Raw genomic sequence first — 23398 nt, forward strand, 5'->3', positions numbered from 1 at the left:
AGGAGTGAATTGCCTCAGTGTGTGAACCATCTCAGTAAAGCTAATGCATAGGGCGGGCCAAGGAGGGTGACTGCTATCTTCTTGGGTTTGGATTCAGGGCTGGCTCCTTTAGCACCTTCCCGACTCCAGCTTCAGTTGCCTTTTCTGCAAATGGTGATGTCACTAACCTTAGGGACAGCTCTCAGGTACCTGTCAGCTCTCTTATGCCACTCGGAGTTCACAATGCACATACCCGCCAGGCTGGAAGTGCACACCCTTATTAGCACTCACGGCACTTGGGAGGTAGAGCTGATGAATCTCTTGAGTTAGAGGCTGGACTGGTCTACAAAGCAAGGTCCAGGACAGCAGGACTAAACAGAGACCTTGTCTTGGAGAAAGGAAAACAAAAAACAAAAAACAACACACACACCTATGTATGTGAGTGCCCACTTGGGAGATTATTTACACACCTGTGCAGAATAATACAGGAAAGGGGACCAGGATCCTGGGGGCCAGAGGCTCCATTATAGACTATCTGTTTGACTCAGGGGCTTAGTAGGTTCAGGTCATTCAGCCTAGAATGAGATTTGGTACAATGATACACTGAAAACTTTAGGATTTCTTTTTAATTGCTAGTAATGCTAATAGTTGGTTGTAATACGAAGGGTAAGAGTTGGTGTAGACATAAACATCATAATTGAGGACAGGACCTTGCAGCCATGGGAAGTCACTAACATAAGGGAGGGGCTAGCTGACTCAGGCAAGCCAACCTTCCTCCAGAATTAGTCCCCAGGCAACCAAAAATACACTCTCTAGTTAGCCAATAGCTTTGAAGGCAGCGAAAGTGGGGAAATGTTCCAGAGGCTTCCTTGCATGAAGGGAAGCCTTCTAGACGTGCTCAAGGAATGCTGGGAATAATAAACACACCTAGAATGTCAGGCCCTGAAAGTAAACACTTCTGTAGGAAGAAGGCCGCCCCCCAGTCGGGCCTGACAGGAATTTACTGTTCTCTCTCACGACTTCTGGCTGTGACCCGATCAGTGGCTCAGGACCCCACAGAGGGTGAAGGAAGCCATAGAAATCTGTTGGAAATGAATGAATGGATGAATGAATGAATGAATGAATGAATGAATGAATGAACCAACCAGCACATGAGTTGTGCCTGTGGGTATGGCTGTTAGTCCTTTCAGAACAAAGAGAAAATGAGTCTTGGAAAAGCCCTCTGATCCTGTCAAGCATTTGGAGCCCACATGAATACTTGAATGAATACTTGAAGATAGTAACTTTTAATAGATCCGAGTACAGGATAATTGGGTTTATTTAAGTGCATTGCTCATGCGTATTTTAATCTTCATTTCCTCCCTGTGCTCTTACTCTGCTTTCTAGGAATGCGCGCATTATTTTCTGGAGGTCAAAGACAAAGACATCAAGCACGCCTTGGCAGGGCTCTTTGTAGAGATCCTTGTCCCCGTGGCTGCTGTGAGTTGCGTTTTTGTTTCTAATACCTTCTTCAACCTGGATGTCACACCCAGCAGTTTCTGGAGAGGAATATTCTCACGGCCATCTCTCTATTGTAGGCTGTCAAAAATGAAGTCAACGTCCCCTGCCTCAGGAACTTTGTGGAGAGCCTGTACGATACGACACTGGAACTCTCCTCTCGGAAAAAGCATTCCTTGGTTAGTAACTGTGGGAGGAGCTGAGTGCTGTCTCAAGTGGGGAACCTGGAACTCCTCTGGAGAAACCGACTTGGGCATAGGAGGTGTGCACACGTGGGAGAACAGCCCGTCTGACTTCAGAGCTTGGGTTTAGCACAGGCCCACGAATAACTGTGATAAACGGGGATTGCACCACATCCCCTCAGAAGAATTTTCTAGTCCCATGGATCCAGCTGTTTATTTAGAGATGGGCTAAACTGAGTTTTTGTTTGCATTTCTGAGAAGTCTTTCAAATCTAAAGGCTAAAGTTTCTAATAACAGTTTCTCGTCTCTGTCTGGGGAATGAGCCTGGGAGGGCTAATACCTAGCCTGATGCTCAGAATCCAGACTGAGTCCAGGTGGAGTGAGGGATAAAGAAATTAGTAGTGACCCACAGGCAAGAGTCTCTGAAGGCTGGGGTCTAATTCTTGAGAAGGCAAGACTTTTATAAAGTTGCTGCATGGTGAATTAAACTTTGGTTTATAAATTGGCAGCAGTGTGCCAGCTCTTGTCATGAGTGTAAGGGAAGTCCATAGTTCAGTAGTCTGCCACAGGCCTAGCCTATACTAGTCTCCAAGGCCTGGGCATTCCTGTCCAGGGTCTGAGCCAGCACCCAGGTGTTCAGCTGATAGTAGTGTCAACTTTGCTCATTTGCCTATACCATGGTCATTAGAACTAATTACTTGCATTTATTGGCTGGCATTAGCGATGCCTTCAGTGGGCACAGTACTTCAAAGTCCTCTAAGACTAAGTTCATGTCAAGAAGAACAGTGCTGAGTTGGAAATGTGAACCACAGAAGCTCCATCGGCCATTGTTTCTTGATAGTCCAAGTAAATAGGTGTGTTTCCCTTTAAATCTCCCTTAGCCCTCAAGGTATGAGCTACCTGGCTAAGCAAAGTGACAGTGAGCTGTGTGTGGGTGTTCTTTGGATGGCTGCCTGTTGCTAGCTTTACTGTCTTTCCAGTTGCTGCAGGAAAGAGGCCCAGTTAGACAGGAAAAGCACAGTAGCACCTCTGTTTACTCCGTCATGAACAAATTACTGCTGTGGTTACATTTGTCTTGGCAGTGTTTACCAGGACTATAAGAGCTCTTTCAGGAATCTCCCTTAGTTACAGGAAGATTGCAGGAGAAAGTAAAGTATATATGCATACACACACACACACACACACACACACACACCTGCTGCTAAGACAAAGACAGAATACTAAATATTTATTAGTGAGAAAGCCAATAACATTTTCAAATTGAGTGTGCCTTCATGGCTATCCTAGCTTCTCTGTTCCTATGGTAAAACTCTGACCAAAAGCAGAAGGGGGGGGGGAGAAGCATATATTTGGATTACAGGTTATAATCCATCATGGAGGGAAATCGAGGCAGGAACTGGAGGTTGTAACTGAGGCAGAGACCATGGAGAAATGCTCCTTACTAGCTTGCTTCCCAGAGCTTGCTTGCTCGACTACTTTAGCTCAGAACTCATCTGTCTAGGGATGACACCACCCACAGTGGGCTGTGTCCTCCTGTATTAATTGACAATCAAGACAATGTCCCATAAACACACCCGAGGGCCAGTCTGATGGAGGCAGTTCCTCAGTTAGGGTCCTCTTCCCAGGTGACTCTAGTTTGTGTCAAAATGAGAGAAGGAACCAGCATGGTGGCTGTTTTACTTCTGTGGTAGTTGAGAGCATAATCTAAAATTCTAAGTTCGCTTTTAAAAGTTCATAAGGGAAAAACTAAGTGAGCAAGTTAGATTTCTGTATTACTGGACATGTAACCAACATCTTACTGTATGATTATGACAAACCAGAGTTCTAGATGATTCCATCCAGTCATCATCAGAAAGCACCCATGAGTTCTTGTGTTGGTTCATGCACTGCATTTATTTGGGGCCACACGGCCACAGAGGATGTGCTGAAGTGGTGGGTGCAGAGAACGTATGTTCCCTGTTCTGTTGAACTGTCAATCACCCTGTGGCCTTCACTTCTTTCTTCTTAGGCCTTGTACCCCCTGGTGACCTGCCTCCTCTGTGTCAGTCAGAAGCAGCTGTTCCTCAACAGATGGCATGTTTTCCTCAACAACTGTTTGTCCAATCTGAAGGTTAGTATTTATCAACTCGACCACAGCAGATGTCTTTTATGAAAAGAAAAAAAATAAGTTGATTCAAAAAATTGATATTTGTGTGTTTGAAGGAAGGACTCACTAAGTTGCCCAGGTTGACCTCAAATTCACAGTCTTCCTCCCCCAGCCTCTCAGAGTGCTGGGATTACAGGTGTGGGCTACCATACCTTGTTACAATGAAAAAAACCTTAAGACTTATTTATTTATTGTATGTATGTGAGTACACTGTCACTGTCTTCAGACGTACCAAAAGAGGGTATTGGATCCCATTACAGATGGTTGTGAGCCACCATGTGGTTGCTGGGAACTGAACTCGGGACCTCTGGAAGAGCAGTCAGTGTTCTTAACCTCTGAGCCATCTCTTCAACCCTACAATGAAATTCTTAAGGGAACATATTCACCTGCCCAAAAATTAAAGAAATCTCTGCCAACTTGGAGCAAATACACCTGCTCTTTTAAGAATCACTCTGAAGACAGAATTAAAACCACTGTACACGTATACCTCGGTATGTCATTGTTGGGCCATGTGTCTGAGTGACAGAAAATGAAATGATCATTATACTTAGCTGACCCGGACATGTGAAATTATCTCAGATACCCTGGGACACCGCTGTCCCTTTTGGTTGAGGTAGGTATTTTAGAAACAAAGGCTCTGTTCTGCGGAAGGATTGCTCTGGCAGAGGGCATTGCCTCCTGCCGTTCTTGTCTGTGGTCCATGCCCTAAACACTTACTGCTCTTCAGTCGGCAAGCATAAGTGTTGAGATATAGGATGCACAAAGCCACAGCCCCTGGGGCCAAGAAGCTATAATTAATACAGTTATAATAATTGGCTTTGAAATTGACTTTGAGTCAAATAGAAACGTTCTTTTCATTTTCGTGACCGACACAAGGCAGCTAGACGTAAACCCTCTGGACCACGAGAGCAAATTTTCCTGGTGTGGTGATGCACGCCAATAACCCAAGCCCTCTGGAGAAGCTGAGTCAGGGGGATCACAAAGTTGAGGCTAGACTGAATTATATATAAGAAGACCAATTTTTTTTCTCAAAGAAGAAAACTAGGGGCTGGAAAGATGGCTTGGTAGTTAAGAGTATTAGCTATTCTTCCTAGGATTCAGGTTGAGCTTCCAGCATCCCCGTGGTGACTCAACTGTCTGTCACAGTTGTGACAACTCCAGTGGCAGGAGACCTGATGCCCACTTCTGGTCTCTGTGGATGCTGGACTCATAGGTAGTGCACAAATACACATGCAGGCAAGATACTTAGGCACATAAACGAAAATAAATGAATCTTTACAAATCACCTAAAAAAACAAAGCAAAAACATGTAAATCAAAAGAATTCTTCACAGTCTTCCATCTCTGGCTCAGTGTTTGCTACTTTCGTTTTAAACAATAATAACTAAAAATTCTTGCATATGCTTATACTTGTTTTGTGTGTATGTGTGGTTTTTTCCCCCCCTCCAAGACATTTTACTTTGGAGAAGTAATTAAGATGAATTATGCTATTTTATTATTTACCGTAATTATATAATGATCCACATAGACCTGATTACAGCACTGACTATGTCTTGGCTCTAAGCGCTGATTATGAAATCCAAGACTAAAATTGTTCATTTCCTTCAAGTTGGCAGCGAAATCAAATAGTGGCAGGTAAAGAATGAGGCTTTCCAGGACTTGCAAATTGAAACGGGGTCATCGGTGGGTACATGGTATCCGAGCCCCGGCATTCATCTGAGGGCCTAGCCGTTGGCTGCACCAGCTAAGAACCTACCACTCCCAAATTCCCAATTAGTAACTTGCAAGTTACTAATTCTAATATCTATAATGTATCTTTTAAGATAGATAACATGGCCATTTTGTTCAAAACTAACACAGAATACTTAGGTTTTTGTCATCATAACACAAATTAGAGCCCTGTAGGAAGAGGGAACCTCAGTTGAGGACTTGACTTCTGCAGGTTGGCCTGCAGACAAATCTGTGGGATCTTCTTCATCAGTGATTGGCTGGGGAGGGCCAGCCCACCGTGGGCGGTGCCTTCTCTAGGCAGATGGTTTTGGGTTCTATAAGAAAGTAGGCTGAGGGCTGAGAAATGGCTCAGCCATTAAAGGGTAGAATCACAACCAGAAATGTAGGAAAGCAGGCAGAGCAGGCCATGAGGCACAAACAAGTAAGCAGCATCCCTGCACCGAGTCTGCCTCACTTCTGGCTTCCTGTTCCTACCTTGGCCATATGGTGAGCCATAAGTTATCGGCCTAAAACCTTATCCTTCCCCAGCTTGCTTTTGGTCCACAGCAACAGGAAGTAACTAGGGTAGAATTTATGTTTGGTGATTAAGAATGCTTAAAACACAGCTTTCTGGATATATTGGATGCATCTGGGGTTATACATTAAAGTACTTTCTACTATGATTTATTGCTGTGGCCCAAAGAGCCATTTTGAGGTTGGTTCAAGTTGTTTTTGAAACAGAGCAGGACAGCTTAGTCTGAAAATTAATGATTTCAAATTTGAATTATTCTTTGGTGCTCCTGTCAAAGCTTAGAGGGAAAAAAAGCCAAGTAAAGGGTTATAAACTGCCCCAGGAAGGACACAAATGTAGGTTCAGATAATGTTTCCCTGCGTTAGAAGGTTCTAACTAGAAGACCAGGATGAGCCTATGGGGTCAATGCTACGGAGACTGGAACCCATTCCAAACTCTGATTCCAGTCTCCAAGATTTGCACCATGCCTTATGCTGCTGTGAAATGCTTGGAGCAGGATGCACAGGGGAAGAGCCCTGTGTCAAACGTGGGCACTGGGCAGGCTGACCCCATCTGTGAAGAGCCCCAAGTTGTATTTTGTAGAAGCCTTGTACCCCAGGAATCATGGAAGAGATACTTGATAGCCAAGATCAGGGCAAGGAGTGGGCTGGTGAGATGACTCAGCGGGTATCCCATAACCACCCATAACTCCACCTCGTGGGATCTATTGCCCTCTTCTGGCCTGCACGGGCACCTGCACCCATGTGCACACATACACACTTAAAGAATGGATCTGTAAAATAAATAAATGTAATGACATCCAGGTATGATAATGGGCACCTGTGATCCCAGCATTGGAGAGCCTGAGGCAGGAGAATTGCCATTTCCCCAACCTCTTTGCCTCCCCTCTTGACTTTCACTTATAAATTTAGTAACAGGATCTTGTTCTATATTCCAAAATGGGATACACACACACACACACACACACACACACACACACACACACACACACACACACACACATATATATCTCCAAGCCAGACTGGGATATATAACAAGACCCTGATTCTAAATCCATAAGAAAATTCTAGGTAAACTGGTAGAAGCTAATGCCCCAAGGGAGAAGGATATTCAAAAACTGCTTGATGTATTTCAAGCAGAATAAAGTCACATTGTTTATGTTAAATCTGAGCCCAGTATGAATTAGATGGGACTGTTGACAGTGTTGCTACTACATACAGCACATGCTAACCCCTATCTTACACATTCAGTAGGGAGAAGATGCCTGTCGAAACTTAGCTTCAAATGCAAACTTTACCTTAATTAGTGTCAGGGGTTTATATGTTCTGTTACACCATTCCATTTGAGGAGGGACCAGACCCTCCCGTGGGTACCCCTTTCTCAGTTTTCTCCCCCACGTCCCTCTCTATCCTCCAGATGCTTCAGGGCAAGGAGCCCAGGGTTTGCATCCTCCATGTTATCCTGGTAGCTTCCTCTGGTATGTTCTGCAGAGCCGAGCTGATGAGGGACACCGTGATGTGTGTGAAGTAGAGGGCTGTGCACACAGTCGCATATCCTCAACGTCAACCCACTCATTTAACGTCGGCGCCCTAGTCTGTCCACAGCGTGAGACAGGACAGGCTGAGAGGAGCAGGCTGCCTTGGGAGCAGAGGCGTGGAGACTGGATGGTTATATCCAGTTAACTTAGTCAGCCATACTCACCATCACTGTGGAGTGGTGGGGACTTACGGTGCCTTGTCACTGAGATATTGCCTCTCAGGAACTCTTGGTCAATGATTTTTGTCTGTTATGTTTTATGTTAGAATCTAGACATACTGAGTGTCTTAGTCATGGTTTCTATTCCTGCACAAAACATCATGACCAAGAAGCCAGTTGGGGAGGAAAGGGTTTATTCAGCTTACACTTCCACATTGCTGTTCATCACCAGTGGAAATCAGGACTGGAACTCAAGCAGGTCAGGAAGCAGGAGCTGATGCAGAGGCCATGGAGGGATGTTACTCACTGGCTTGCTCAGCCTGCTTTCTTATAGAACCAGGTCTACCAGCCCAAGGATGGCACCACCCACAGTGGACTGCCCCCCACCCCCATCACTAGTTGAGAAAATGCCTTAAAGCTGGATCTCATGGAGGCATTTCCTCAACTCAGGTCCTTTCCCTGTGATAACTCCAGCTTGTGTCAAGTTGACACAAAACCAGCCAGTACACTGAGCTATATATAATTGATGGCTACGTTTGTGTCTGTCATTCGGCATCTAAGCAGAAATGAGGAGACAGGCTTTGAAAACTTACCAGTTATCAACCAGCCAAACCCTCCAGAGCTCCCAGGAACTAAAACACCAACCACTGAGCACACATGGAGAGACCCATGGCTCTAGTTGCATATGCAGCAGAGGATAGCGTTATCTGGCATCAATGGGAGGAAAGACCTTTGGTCCAGTGAAAGGTTGTTTTCCCAGTGTAGAGGAAGGCCAAGGTGCTAAGGTGGGAGAGGGTGGTTGGGAGTGGGAGCATCTGCATGGAGGCAATGGGGGGAAGTGGGGGGATAACGTTTGAAATGCAAATACAGAGAATATCCAATAGAATTTTTTTTAAAAAAGAAAAAGATAAGTTACTGGTACTTTTAGAAGATCATATTCATTGTGCTGATTTCTTATCCTCCAAACTGTGTGCCCCATGGAAAGGATGGGAAGAGCCTGTTATACAATAAGAAGGGTGGCATGAGGGCCTTGCTGGCCAGTCAGCATCTTCCTAGTAGTTTGCTAGGGCAACATAGGGAACTGCGGGGTGCAATGATGTGAGGTGGGGCAGAAGTGGGGGTGCTTCGAATACAAGAATAGCTTTTTTTTATTTCTTATATTTTAAGGGTATCCTCTGACCAAGTAAAGAATAGAGAGATGACGGACAGGATGCAGGCATCACTGACAGGATCCCATAATGGCACAAGGCTGCTCACAGCTGTCTGATGCTGCATTCTGAATCCCCAAACTGCCATTAGAGATGCATGTGCAGGTGTACAGGCAAAGTACCCATATTCATGCAATGCATATGTAAATAAACCTTAAAATAATAATAATAAAGATTGAGCTGTATAGTTTCTCCCCCATCCCCGTTTTGGAATAAGGTCTCAGGTAGCTCAGCTAACCTCTAACTTGTAATACAGCCAAACAGACTTCTCCATCCTAGTGCCCAGACTACAAGCATGCCACACCACGCCCAGCTTTATGCAGTGTCAAAGATGAACAAAGGCTTTGTGCTTGTGCATGCTATTTAGGCATTCCACGAACTGAGCACATTGGCAAAAAATATACACTGAGTACATTGGCAACCTTTTGAGCATCAGTGAAAACCAGCTATACCCCAAAACGCTGGAAGAAGAAAAGATTGCTCAAAAGAAGTTGAGGGGCTGGAGAGGTGGCTCAGCAGTTAAAAGCACTGGCTGCTCTCACTGAGGACCCAGACTCAGTTCCCAGCACCCACATAGAGGCTCAAAACCACCTCTATAGGCAGTTTGGGGATTCGATGTTCTCTTCTGATTCCTTCAGGTATTGCACCCATGTGGTACACACACACACACACACACACACACACACACACACACACACACACACACATATAATCAGGCTAACGTTTATACACATACAATTTTTAAGATGAAATTAAACCTTGAAACATTGAGAAAAGCCACTGGAACTAGAGATCTCAGTTCACAGTCAGGCTGAGAAGATACAGGCCTTCACGGCTCACAGTTCGAGCTCTGGTTTATGAGAGAAGGTCTAGTGTGCACTAGACACACTAAAAAGGAACTTGGTTAGGGAAAGATGGTCCCACTGGGGCAGAGGCTCTCTGAAGACAAGGACTCGTTGTCCTCTGCACTTGATCACAGTTATTAGGGAAAGGTAGAGTGGGGCATGCCTCATACACCTTAGATCTTTTAAGTCTCATAATGCTCCTGTGAGGTACACGTGATTGCTGTGTGACTCTCACAGACCCGGAAAGGCAGACCACAAGAGTAAAGAGCTTCTCAGAGGCTGGCCACACCTCTAGCCCATGCCTGCTTAGCTCAGAGGCCACCTTTCATCAATATTCGGAAAACACCAGAGACAGACTGTTGCTGATGTCGGTCCGGACTGCGTAGTCTCGTTAGACGAGAGGACAATTTACATGTAACTTTATTAGTCTGAACCCCAATTAACAAATCAAAGCATTGTACAAATCAGATCATTAACAGGAAAAAATATTTTAAGATTGTATATAAACCGGCACTTCTGAAAAGCCGGATGCCACCCTACTTGAAGCTCGACAAGTACGTGTAGCATTTACGTGGATGGATAAGCACGCAATGCGAGAATATGAAGAACTTGTTTACAAAATGTTTTACCTTCAAATACTAATATATCTGTTACTCTTATTGCTTTTGAAAATCTGGTGCTGGTCACTGGATTTAAGCGTTGTGCATGATAGGTAGGCATATGATCCGAAAGCTGTACCCAAAACCCCTAGTGTGCATTTATCTTTCGTTTACATTTTCTTACAGGCATATATTGTATTTTGAGTTGTACACACCCCATTCCTCCTACCCCCCTCTTCCCTTCCCCTTATCCCCTACCAGTTCTCTCTGTCTTCTAGATAATCTCACTTCCACTTTTATTCAATAGTCACTAACTGTATGTGACTGTATCACATTTAGGATCACGAATGAGCAAGAACACGTAACATTTCTCTTTCTGGGACTGGCTTAGTCCACTCAATTTGGTTATCTCCCATTGCGCCCATTTGCCTAGAGTTAACTTGGATCCTCGTTGTGGCTGAGGAGAAATCCTACTGTTCATGTGTCGCATTTTCCTTATCCATTTCCCATTGCTCGATGCTGCAGGGAGCATCTCTGTGCACACTTCACTGTGACGTGACAAGGGTCCACTGTAGCTGGGTCTGACGGTGGAACTGCTTAGAATGCCGTGGACTGTGGGAAAGTAGATGAACCAGATATTAAAATGTATTATGACTTTACTAATTAAATTAATACACTAGTCACAAGCGGGTGGACAAATAAAACAGTAAATAAATAAATAAAATAAGCTAGGAGCAGATACGAACACATAATGATAAGTAATAACATGCAGTAATTAATATTACCATATTAGTACTAATTAATTTTGTTATTAGTGTTTGTTGCTTTTATTAATATTGTGACAGTGTATAGTATAGCTTATTAATATTAATAATAAAACAAACTGGGAGAAGAAAAAGGTACAAATATTCTCCCATTCTACCTTAAGAAACAGGAGCTAGAGCTGGAGATATGCTCTGTGGTTAAGAACACTGGCTGCTCTTCCAGAGGTCCTGAGTTCAAATCCTAGCATTCACAATTCTCTATAATATGATCTAATGCTCTCTTCTAGCATGCAGGTGTACATGCAGATACTCATACATTAAAATTTTTTAAATCTTTAAAAAGAAAAGAAACAGGAGCTATTTTTTTCTATGTCTAGTTGTCGTATGGTGTGTCGTACATATTAGTCTCTGTAAGCGTCCGAGAGTATTTCAGATGGAATCCAGGGTAGAAAAATCAAAACATTATCTGTCATGGGAGGACATCTTTGATTCTTCTGTAAATGCTATGTAATTACACTGCCTGGCATCTCCTGAGTTTCCATTTTGGCAAAAGACAGAGAGCGAGGACTTCCCACGCCATCCCCCTGTCTCACTATCATGGTCATAACCATGGGTTATTTATCCAGTGAACACTGGGAGGCAGATTGTCCAGGTGACCCAGATGGTGACATATGCCTTAAAGGTGCCTGCCCCCAAACCAGTTAGCCTTCCCCACGCTTAGAGCACCGGCCATGTGTACATCCAACTAGTAATCTTACAGTTTGCATTCTATTTCAGAATAAAGACCCCAAAATGGCTCGCGTTGCCTTGGAATCTCTCTACAGATTACTGTGGGTTTACATGATTCGAATCAAATGTGAAAGCAACACAGCCACTCAGAGGTAAGGACGGACAGACGTGAGTGCGGGGCGGGGTGAGCAGGGCACTGGAGTCGGACTTGCTCAGCCACCAAACCGTACACCTTTGGTGTTCTTTGTCGCTGCCCAACCTGGCCTGGCTAAAACCTGCTCAGAGCCGTGCGAGATCTGAGGCCTCAGAACTTCACCAGTGCCTTTGCCGTCTTTATGGAAGCATCAGGAAGACCAGGACAGGGTCTCCACAGGGTCTGCTTCTGTGCCGCACGTGGCACTTTGAGGAAGGAAATAGCTGTTCCCCCCCCCAAAAAAAATAGAACCTCTTCCTGGAGTAATTATGCCAAGGGAAAGGGCTGAAATACTAAGATGAGGTGTGCATCGTCGCCCTGACAACTAGATCTCAGCCAATCTCGCTTATTTTCTCTTTTTCGCCCACCCTTATCTTCCAGCCGACTCATAACCATCACCACCACGCTTTTCCCCAAAGGGTCCCGCGGCGTGGTGCCCAGGGATATGCCTCTGAACATCTTCGTGAAGATTATCCAGTTCATCGCCCAGGTAACGCTCATGTCTCTGCAGCGCCCCCTTCAGGCGTAGTAATCGTGTAGAAAGGACACAATGGTCCTGCCTACATCCAGACCGCTTAGAAAGGGATTGTTTTCCCCACACAGCTTATTCTTTCGATTCAAAACAGTCAAAGAATGTGTTAAATGCCTTTGGCCTCTAGGACATAAACCGAGGGGGAGGTGAACTGATTCCTCCAAGGCCGCACAGCGCAGCTGTAATACCTCAGTAGCACAGATAAGGTCCTGCATGGGTCAGTCCCAACCATATCAGACCAGAGAAAACTTTTGGGACAGAAGACCTCGGCTCTGTGTGTCACAACGAGGAGCCAAAAGCTCTGATATTTGGCAGAAATTTAATTTTTAAAAAAAAAATGACATAGTGCAGTTGAAGAATAAATAGTAAATTTCTAATGTTTCTCTGCGGGGACAAAATAATTTCATGAGGAAATTAGCATTTGCTCACTTTAATCCTGTGTTCAGAACTATTCTAAGCACTTTACGCATGAGTTAATCTACTTTTAAACAGATTCCAGTAATAGTAAAGCTTGTTTGGCTGTGATTTATTGTTCAAACATAAGATATTTACTAAGACCATTTACTTGGGGGAGGGGTTGGTGGACTGAGCCCAAGACTGGGCTCACACCAGGCATATTCTCTACTGTTGAGTTGCTCCCCGGAGTCTACCATTTTATTTATTTGTTTGTGTGTGTGTTTACTTATTTATTTATTTTTGAAACAGTGTTTCATTATTTAACCCTGGCTGGCATGTAACTAGCTCTGTGCACCAGGCTGACTTCAAACTCACAGAGGTTCACCAATCTCTGCCTCCCACATGCTGGGCTTAGAGGCACCCACCACCATACTGAGCTATCTTTATCTTTTTAAAATACTTGACAAGTACACCCCCCCAACCCCTTGACTTCAGTGACTTATGGAGACACTGGGAGCCTCCTGCACCTGCCTGGCTTCTGTCACAAACCAAACACTCCTCCTCAAACTAAAAAGTATCCTCTGTCTCGGTTTATTTACCTGTAAGTGGAGTAGAAATGTTTGCCCATTGCGCCTCAGAGCATTGTATGGCTGAAAGGAAATTATAGGCACGCAATTGCTACTGCAGTCCAGTTGATATCAGTATAAAGATAGATGGTCCAGAGTCGAGACTATTTAGAAAGGAGCATCTCTCTATTGTGGTCAATGAGAGAACTCTTTAATATGTATCCCTAGACAAAGTGCATGCCTTACTCTGCAGTATTTCGTACGAATTTTCTAAATGTAGCCTTGAAGTGTATGTGCTTTGACTATTCTGGGATATGGTCTATAAAATGAGCATGTCCTAACATGTATGGCCAGGCTCCCCCTTAAATGCTGTGTCTTGTATGTTAATTCTTCTCCCCACCCCACCCCCAGTGGGTTTGATTTTTATAAAGAAGCCAGAGGATGTTTTCAATTTTAAAGGGTATAAGAAAACAGTCATTTTGTAGTGATACCGTTAAGAACTTATTTCTCAGCTGAGATTCACAAAGCTACCAACATCTATGATACAAGCAGGGAGAACCTAGGCAGAGAGATGCCCAGGCGCCCTGTTCTTTTGGCATTTGCTTCTATACCTCAGGCCTCACTGTGCTCTCTGAGCTGATTCTGTGTGTGACATAAGGAAGGTGTCACTGCATCATGGTGGCTCCCTGGACAGCTCTGATTCCCCTGGTCATCCTTCAGGGGCTCTCCATGACCCAGAACACTAGGCATGACCCTTCAAGCCACCTGTTTGCTACGTATGGTGAAAACTTGCATTTTGTGTTATTCTTGGCATTCCGTGTTTTTATTTTATTCTTTTCTCCCCCTACCCCGCCCCCTGCCAGGAACGTCTGGACTTCGCCATGAAGGAAATTATTTTTGACTTTCTTTGTGTGGGGAAACCAGCCAAAGCTTTCAGTCTCAACCCAGAGGTAGGAATGACTCCCCAGGGGAACGGAGCACATGTTCACAGAGCCCATACCTTTGCAACAAAAGTCTGGGGGCTCCAGTGGGGGCGGGGCGGGGCAACACCTCTCAAGCATTTTCTGTTTGTTTCTGCTCGAGTCCGGATTGAAGCGCCAGGTTTTCAGAGGTAAAAGTTGTATGATATGACCAAGGATGACCCAGTACCCATGTGCTACGGTCCTGTCTTCCTCTAAAATGGACTCATTCTTGAAACAGAGACTGTGTTGTCAGTAAACTCGGTAAGGCGAGATTGCAACAGCACAAGGGAATTAGGAAACAGGAAACAAGCACGTGACAACATCCCAGCTTCCTACACTCAGGGTGGATGCTTGGCTCTACATATGAGCGGCAATTCAGTCTCACACTTTTAAAAAACACCTTCAGACAACACAGCCCCGCCAGCCCGGCTGCCTCTCTGCGGTCCTTACTCTGTGCACTGGGCCCAAAGCCCGGAGGCCAGCTCTGCCACTTGTCTCGGGGTCCGGCTGCTTTTCCTAGGTGTGTGACATTTACTTCTGACTCTCAGCTGTTCTACTTTAAAATGGGCAAAGTGCTGTCCTTGGCCCCTTCACAAAAGAGTGGGTCCGGACAAAAGCGTTGCAGACTAAAAAAGGCACGAAGGGGAGAAGGAGAAAGAAAGTGAAATGAGGGAGATGAAAGAAATCTCATGCCGGAGAGTTTATTTGAACACACATCTCTGTCATCTGTAATATCCTGACTCCTTCATTCCATTATTAAGGAAATCAGTTTGGAGGGCAGAGGCCTAGCATAGCTTCATAGCTGTCCCAACCCACCCGTACATCCCCTGCCCCTTCCCACCATACCCTGCATTGTCTGGTGGCTGATAACCTCACAGGCCTCTGGAGTGGCTGCTGTCACAGCAGGTCCAGGGCCAGATGGAGGCCTCGAGCTGGACAATAACAGACTTCTCTTGCTGGAGACATCCTCAACATCTTTTTCATTTCTCAGTAGTTATGAATCTACTATTTTTAATAATTCTCAGAATTACTGAGTTGCTCAGCACTACTCCGAATTATTGTTGCTCTGGTCAGGGTTTCTATGGTTGTGATGGAACACTATGACCCAAAGCAAGTTGGGAAGGGAAGGGTTTATCTGGCGTACATATCCACATCATAATCCCATCGCTGAAGGAAGTCAGAACAGGAGATAAAAATGGGCAGAAACCTGGACACAGGAGCTGATGCAGAAGCCATGGAGGGATGCTTCGTACTGGCTTGCTCCTCATGGCTTGCTTAGCCTGCTTTCTTATAGAACCCAGGACCACCAACCCAGGGTGGCTCCACTTACAACAAGCTAGGCCCTCCCACATCAATCACTAAATTTTAAAAATGCCTACAGAGCGATCTTTTGAAGGCATTCTCTCAAATGATGCTCCCTCTTCTCCAGTCCCTCTTGCGTGTGTTAAATTGACCGGGAACTAGCCAGCACACTCCTCTAAAGCAAACATCTCTGATACTACCTCCATGCTGGGTACTGTACCACTCACCTGTCATCTCAGTCCTTTGGAGCCTGAGACAGCAGGATGGTGAGTCTAAGCCCAGACTGGCCTGCATAGCGAGACCGGTCCCAACAGAGCACTCACTCACGGTCACGACCCCCTGTAACATTTATCCGTGGGTCTGTCTATAAACTCTTCATCCACTCAATGGCTTGTTGGCTGACTCATCTGTGAAGAGCAGCTGAGATGCTGGCTTAAAGGGAGAATTCAATAGGACAAAAAGATTTGAGTCTTCCACGTCTCTCCATCTTTATTAGTGTCATCTAGTGTGATTTATTCATTGGGCGTGCATGCTTGTGTCATGATACGAGTGTGAAGGTCAAAGGAAAACTTGAGGAGTTGGTTCTCTTTTTCTACCACATGGATCCGGAAGCTCAAACTTAAACTGCCAGGTTTGGCAGTGAGCGCCTTTGCCCACGGAATCAGCTCCCTTCCATGTGTCTTCTTCCTCTTGTAGGGGTCGAGAAGCATTTGCCTATCAGTAACTGACAGTCACACATCACACACATCCCGCATGGCTCCAGGGAAAGGCCTGACCGAGGCAGAGAGGTAATGAAGAAAAGACAGACACGGAGGAAACCAGGAAGAAATCTGGCATCTGGGTGGTCTGGGCTCTTAACCAAAGAAGCCACGGCATTCTGGAAGCTCAGTATGTTTATGTTAGAGAGAGCTGGACAGCATGGCAGGGTTCTAGCATACAGCTGGATAAAGGAAACAGGGTTATTACTTACAGATAAACAAGGAGGTAGCTGGATCAAGGGGAAAGGTTTAGCTCTCAGTAGGAGAGGAGCAGCCCCTATAGGGGAGAAGTCTTCAAGTCATAACCATCCAATGGGGAGAAAACTACAGTAGGCATGTTCTGTGGACACTGTGGGTACTCACACTGAGGAAGTCACTGCCATTTCCCTCTGATTCTCACTCCAAGGGGGTTTTACATTCATCCATGGGTCTGAGACTCTGGGGTCTTTGCAATGGCCAACACACACATACACAAACACACACTTTCACTCAGAATTTAACTTTGGGTTTCTTACTCCCCTATACAGATCCCATTCAGAAACAGGTGTTCAGGGTCAGTAAACAGAAGTAAATTTACCAACAGTTATTTTAAAAATGCTGCTTTGGGGTACAGTTTCTTAGAGAACAAGACAAGATTGGCCTGTTGGGGCTTGCTTGTCTGTTTATCATGTGATTCCATAGGGTCTCACACTGGTCTTGAACTTGCTGTATTGCTAAGCATGACCTGTCCCAGCCTCTGAAGTGCAGAAACTATAGGCTAACGCCATTGTCCCTGGCTCCGTAACGGTTCTTCAGTAGTATTTTGGAATGGTTTGTGTCACAACGCTCAGAGACCTAAAGGGTTATCCTAATACTGAGTGTGTTGAGCATAAACTCAACAGTTGGGTAGATTCTAGATAATTGTCTTTCTGGGTTTGGGGCTGGAACATGTACTGTATGTATGTCCATTGTCATGAGATGTGACGTATCTGTGAGATGAACTTCTAGACTATCAGTTTCTCTCTCTTTCGCCCTGATCTAAAAGAACATGGTATTAGAGGTCCTACTCAATGCTGGAGGCAAGAAAGAAAAACAGTGTGTGCTGATAGATTGGAAATGAAAACATAAAGCTGTTGTTATCCATGGGCAAATATTGTAGAAAACTGAAGAAAAAAAAGCTGTGCTTGGTGGGACAGACCTATAATCCCCCAGCATTTGAGAGACAGAGGCAGGAGGATCAGGAGTCCATGGTCATCCTTGATTACATAGGGAGTTCAGGGCCATCCTCAGCAATGTGAAACCTTGTAACAAGGAAGACAAGATTAGCACAAATAAACATATCACTATTTTAAAAGAAAGGGGAAGACCAATTGATTTGGAGCTGATGCATGACTTTCGGTAGTTTGCAAGATAGAAAATAAATAATATACTTGTAGAATCTAATAATGCATAATCAAGTTAAACAATATACAGTATTGATGAAAAGAAAAATCCTGTCAATAAAACAAAATATACACACTACTTTTTATTGCAAAAATTAAAAAATATTGAAAGAAGAGAAAGACCTAAATAAGTAGAAACAAGTACTATTTATAGTTAAACAGAACTATAGTTGAGTTCTGTTGTCCCCAAACTAACTCAAATATGCTGTCATCATTTTAAGGATTTATTTATTTAATGTATATGAGTGCTCTTTCTGCATGTGCACCTGCATGCTAAAAGAGAGCATCAGATCCCATTACAGAAGGTTGTGAGCCACCAGGTGGTTGCTGGGAATTGAACTCAGGACCTCTGGAAGAGCAGTCAGTGCTCTTAACCGCTGAGCCATGTCTTTAGCCCATGTGTTATCATCATAATAATATTATCTTAATAAGATTATCATCTTTATAATAATCAGACAGAGTCCCTATCGCTTCATTTAAGCTAGAAATCAAAAAATTTTATATGGATCATCAAAGTACTAAAATAATCAACATAAGTTAGAAATAGAAGAATAAAGTTGGATTAGCATTGCCTGATTTCAAGATGTATAAGATTATACAATCATCAGATCGGTACAGAAGTAGGGGGTGAACACAAAGAGGGCCCCACAAGGATGGAAACTCTAGAGATAAACCCACAGTTGAATGCTTGGTTGATTTCAACAATGAGAATTTAGTCATCGCATAGAAATTCTTGCTCTCAGTGGTGCTGAGCAATTAGATGGCCACCTTGGAATTCCAGGCAAGCCAAGGTCAAACCGGATCATGCAACTTAATACAAACCCAACACTATATGTCTTCTAGAAAACAAATAACATAAAAACCATTATGAGTGGGTAGAACTTTCTAGAAAAAAAAACATAAATCACAGAAGGTTAATAGATTGAATATGTGTTTGAAAGTTTGCATGTTGCTAAGAGATTTAATAGAGAGTCAGAGCATGGAAGAGCATATCTTGACAACCCCCAACAGAGCACTTCCTTCCTGAATATATAAAGAAATCTTATGGAAATAAATGACACACTTTTAAAGTGAACAGAAGCAATAGCCTCTTTGTCAAAGGCAGCCAGTAAGCTTAGGAAGAGACAATTAGGGTCACTGGTCTCTGGGGAAATGGAAGATAAAAGGAAGGTGAGGTGTACTGGAGTGGGGTCTAGAGAGCAAGATCTTTATGCAGTGCCCCTGAGACTGTGACTCAGAGAGCAAGTGCCTTGCTGAGCCCTCATTTGGCTCATTAGCTCAGGGATGGCATGTCTCCTGTGCCCACCATTCAGTTTTAAAAACATATTCTCAGACTTGCTGGCCTTTATAATCAGAGATCAATAATAGATATTGGCTTAGTGTGGTGGGGCAATCACATATATGCTGGGGCTGGAGAGATGGCTTAAGGTTAAGAGTACTGACTGCTCTTCCAAAGGTTCAATTCCCAGCACCCACATGGTGGCTCACAACCATCTGTAATGGGATCTGATGCCCTCTTCTGGTTCCCTGCTATGGGCATCTACTCCCCTTTCCCCAGTACATGAAGTCATTGCAGGACTAGAGCATCCTCTCCCACTGAGGCCAGACAAGGCGGCCCAGTTAGGGGAATGGGATCCACAGTCATGCAACAGATTTAGGGACAGCTCCTGCTCCAGTTGTTGGGGAACCCGCATAAAGACCAAGCTGCACATCTGCTACATAGGTGCAGTGAGGGGTGGGGGACTAGGTCTAACCTATGCTCACTCTTTGGTTGGTGGTTCAGTTTCTGGAAGCCCTCAAAGGTCCAGGTTAGTTGACTCTGTTGAGCTTACAGTGGAGTCCCTGTCCTCTTCAGGTCCCTCAGCCCTTCCCCCCAACTCTTCCGTAAGATGTTTGGCAGATTGATCTCTGGGAGTTGAGGCCAGCCTGACCTATGTAATGAATTCAAAACTACCTAGAGCTACACCATGATTTATTTATCTCAAAACAAATAAATAATAATTATTTCATTTGTGGTTCATATTTGGAACTCAGTAGCTTCACACAGTCTTTGAATTAAAGCCTGAGGTGTCTCTTTTTACGAAGCATTTGAGTCTGTTGTGTAACTCAGTTTACCTCAGTTGCAGCTGCTCACAGAGTGTTTGGTGTTCCCTTCTACACACACACACACACACACACACACACACACACACACACACACCTTTTACAGATTCGTGCCCATTTCAAACATTGCCTTCCAAGTTTGGTGAGCATCTTCCTGCCTGTTTATCCTCAAGATAAACGCTGATGGCTTCTTCCAGATGACTGGTCCTTTCCTTGCATCTCTTCCAGAGAATGAACATCGGTTTGCGGGCATTCCTGGTGATCGCTGATAGCTTACAACAAAAGGATGGTGAGCCGCCCATGCCAGTGACGGGCGCCGTGCTCCCTTCAGGAAACACCCTGAGAGTAAAGAAAACATACTTGAGTAAGACACTAACTGAAGAGGAAGCCAAAATGATAGGTGGGTACGAACCCTGAAAATCGTTATCAGGTCCTTACTGTAAGTGAGCTGCACTCAAAAAAACAAAGAAAAAGAAAGAAAGAAGGAAGGAAGGAAGGAAGGAAAGAAAGAAAGGGAAAAATGAAAAAAGAAAGGAAAGGGAAAAGATTGGCATGTAACCGAGGAGACAATTTTGCACAGTTGTTGACTGATTCCCAATGGGTACCAACCTTGGAGCCCTTCAAACTCTGTAGGACTTCCAGGTAAACATTTTGCCATTTAGCTGTTGGCCTTCATCTGGGTCCAGGTAAAAATCTAATATTGGTTATTGGTTATCCACATTGTATCGTAAGTTTCCACGATGTCTATGTGTCTTGGCAAATAATCGTATTTGTGATTTTTTTTCATTAATTAATATTTTGTGATGCCTTCCCATTTTTCTTTTTGTGAAAGTCACACTGCTCTGATTTGTATTGTGAGCACGCCAAGTCCTGGAGACACTGCAGGAGAATTTTCTTCTCTCTGATGTATCTTCCTGAATCCAAAGAGGCGATTTTTTTTACACTTGTTTGTTCCCTTTTAAGTACTCAAATTAAGAAAGTTCCTAAATTCCAAAGACATGAGAGAAACACATTGGTCTTTTTACACTGGAGAGTTCAAGGCTCTTCGTGCACGAGAAATGACTCTCGGCACTTATTTTATCAAAGTATAATACATACCACTTCTCATTTGATTTGTGAGTGTGTGAGTGTGTGTATGTATATGAGTGTGTGTGTGTAAGTGTGAATATATGTGAGTGTGTATATGTGTGTGTATAAGTGTGAATATGTGTGTAAGTGAATATGTATGTGTGTATGTGTGTGAGTGTATATTTTTATGTGTGTTAGTGTGTGTAAGTGTGAATAGGTGTGAGTGTGTGTGTGAGTGTGTATGTGAGTGTGTGTGTGTGTTTCTCTCTTCTAACTATAAAGATACTATGTCACATGCAATGGGAGCAATACATTTCCAGCATTTTGAAATTTATGAGTGAAGTCAGTTGTTTATTTTACTAAGACTCTGCACATGCATTTCAGAGAACAATATACAGCTATTAAGCTCTTAGCCCCTTAGAATTATCTTTTATCATATAATTACTAATGCTGGTAGGTTTTCTTGTTAATCAGAAACGTAAACTTTCAAGAGCAAAAATAACTACTTAACTTTTATGAAAAGTCTTTCTCAGTTGCCTCAGTGGTTAAGAGCATTGATTGTCCTTGCAGAGGACCCAGAGTGGTTTCCCAGCATCCACAATGGCAGCTCACAACTATCTGTATATATATAGTCCACAGAACACAAAGCCCTCTTCTGGCCTCCACAGGTATTGCACACATGTGGAGCACCATATATGCGTGCACACAAATCACTCACATACAGAAAATAAAAACCAAACCATTTCAGAAGTATCACAGCTCTTATTAAGTCCCAATGATTATTTGAACATCTCCAAGGTGTGGGGTGGTGAACTAGGAGCCAGGCAGACAGAAATGGAACCACCTTCAGCTCTGCGCTCAAGGAAATCTCAGGCGCAGAGGACACGCTTGAAGAAGAAATACTGTAAACCCAGTGTAGACCAGGTTATGATTCTTTGACGTATTTAGTTTAAAATGTGGCTAACACGTGTTTTTCAGGAATGTCCTTGTATTACTCTCAAGTCCGCAAGGCCGTAGGCAACATCTTAAGACACCTTGATAAAGAAGTGGGGCGCTGCATGATGCTGACCAACATCCAGATGCTAAACAAAGAGCCGGAAGACATGATCACGTGAGTGCAGCCGAGAAGGCGGGACGAGCTGGGGGCTCCAAGCCGACATTCTCCTACTTGACTCGGAGTTTCCCGGGGTGGTTAAACAGATATGTTGATGAGATTTGACTGAGAACCATCTTCACTTTTTGTTTTGGTTTGGTTTTTGGTTTTTTGAGACTGAGTTTCTGTCTGTACCCTGGGTGTTCAGGAACTTGCTTTGTACACAAGACTGGCTTCAGACTCACAGAGATCCACCTGCCTCTACCTCCTGAATGCTGGGATTAAATATGTGTGCAACCATTTGGCTTTTTAAAATTAGATTTATTCATTTTATTTTGTGTGTAAACTGTATGTATGTGTATCTACCACATGCGTGATTGTGCCTGTAAATATTAGAAGGAGGCATTAGATCCCCTGGAACTAGTGTTACGAATGGTTGTAAGCCTCCATGTGAGTTCTGGGAGTCAAACCTGGGTCCTCTGTAAGAGCACTGCTCTAAACAACGGAACCATCTCTCCAGCCCCTACACCTAGACTTTTAAAAGTTTATTGGCTCTGATGAAGCTTTGAGATAAACACCAGGCTGTACTTTGAAGGCCTGTGTCCATATGCCCATATGCATCTAACACACAAACTTAAATGGTTTTTCACTATCTTTTGACTTGCTTAAATTTTGTCTTCAAACTGTAGGGGTGAAAGGAAGCCCAAAATCGATCTCTTCAGGACCTGTGTCGCTGCAATTCCCCGACTGCTACCCGATGGGATGTCCAAGCTCGAACTTATTGACTTGCTGGCCAGGTGAGTTATTTGATCAAAACTGATTTTTAATCTTCAGTCATAGTACAGAAAACCAGAGCACAATGATTATATTCTACAGATGGAGATTCACTTCATAAGGTGTTATTCTGGATCTTACGTGTGAACAGACAGAAGGGACTTAGGGGTTTTTTGGGTTTTGTTTTTTTGTTTCTGTTATTGTTGTTGTTGCTGTTAGTTATGGGCCTTGAGCCTAGGAACCCCGACTTGTGCTAGGTAGGTAATCTCTGCCGCTGAGATTTATGCCAACCTTCTGTTTCCTCTGTTTTGAGACAGGGCCTTACTAAGTTCCAGATGATCTCCA

General features: G+C 43.9%; 1 protein-coding gene across 5 annotated transcripts in view; it reads left to right on the forward strand.

Annotated features, from left to right (window-relative positions):
- The window catches only part of FRY (FRY microtubule binding protein), a 364922-nt gene that overhangs the window by 229839 nt on the left and 111685 nt on the right, over window positions 1-23398 (forward strand). For all 5 annotated transcript variants that reach the window (XM_080941189.1, XM_080941185.1, XM_080941186.1 and 2 more), the window contains 9 exons: window positions 1366-1458; window positions 1557-1655; window positions 3667-3768; window positions 11934-12037; window positions 12460-12568; window positions 14436-14522; window positions 20347-20518; window positions 22165-22297; window positions 22969-23076. In XM_080941189.1, the coding sequence (XP_080797315.1) occupies window positions 1366-1458; window positions 1557-1655; window positions 3667-3768; window positions 11934-12037; window positions 12460-12568; window positions 14436-14522; window positions 20347-20518; window positions 22165-22297; window positions 22969-23076 (1007 nt within the window). The remainder of the gene's footprint in view (window positions 1-1365; window positions 1459-1556; window positions 1656-3666; window positions 3769-11933; window positions 12038-12459; window positions 12569-14435; window positions 14523-20346; window positions 20519-22164; window positions 22298-22968; window positions 23077-23398) is intronic.

This window comes from Micromys minutus (genome assembly GCF_963924665.1).
Source record: "Micromys minutus genome assembly, chromosome: 29".
In the NCBI taxonomy this organism is placed as follows: Eukaryota; Metazoa; Chordata; class Mammalia; order Rodentia; family Muridae; genus Micromys; species Micromys minutus.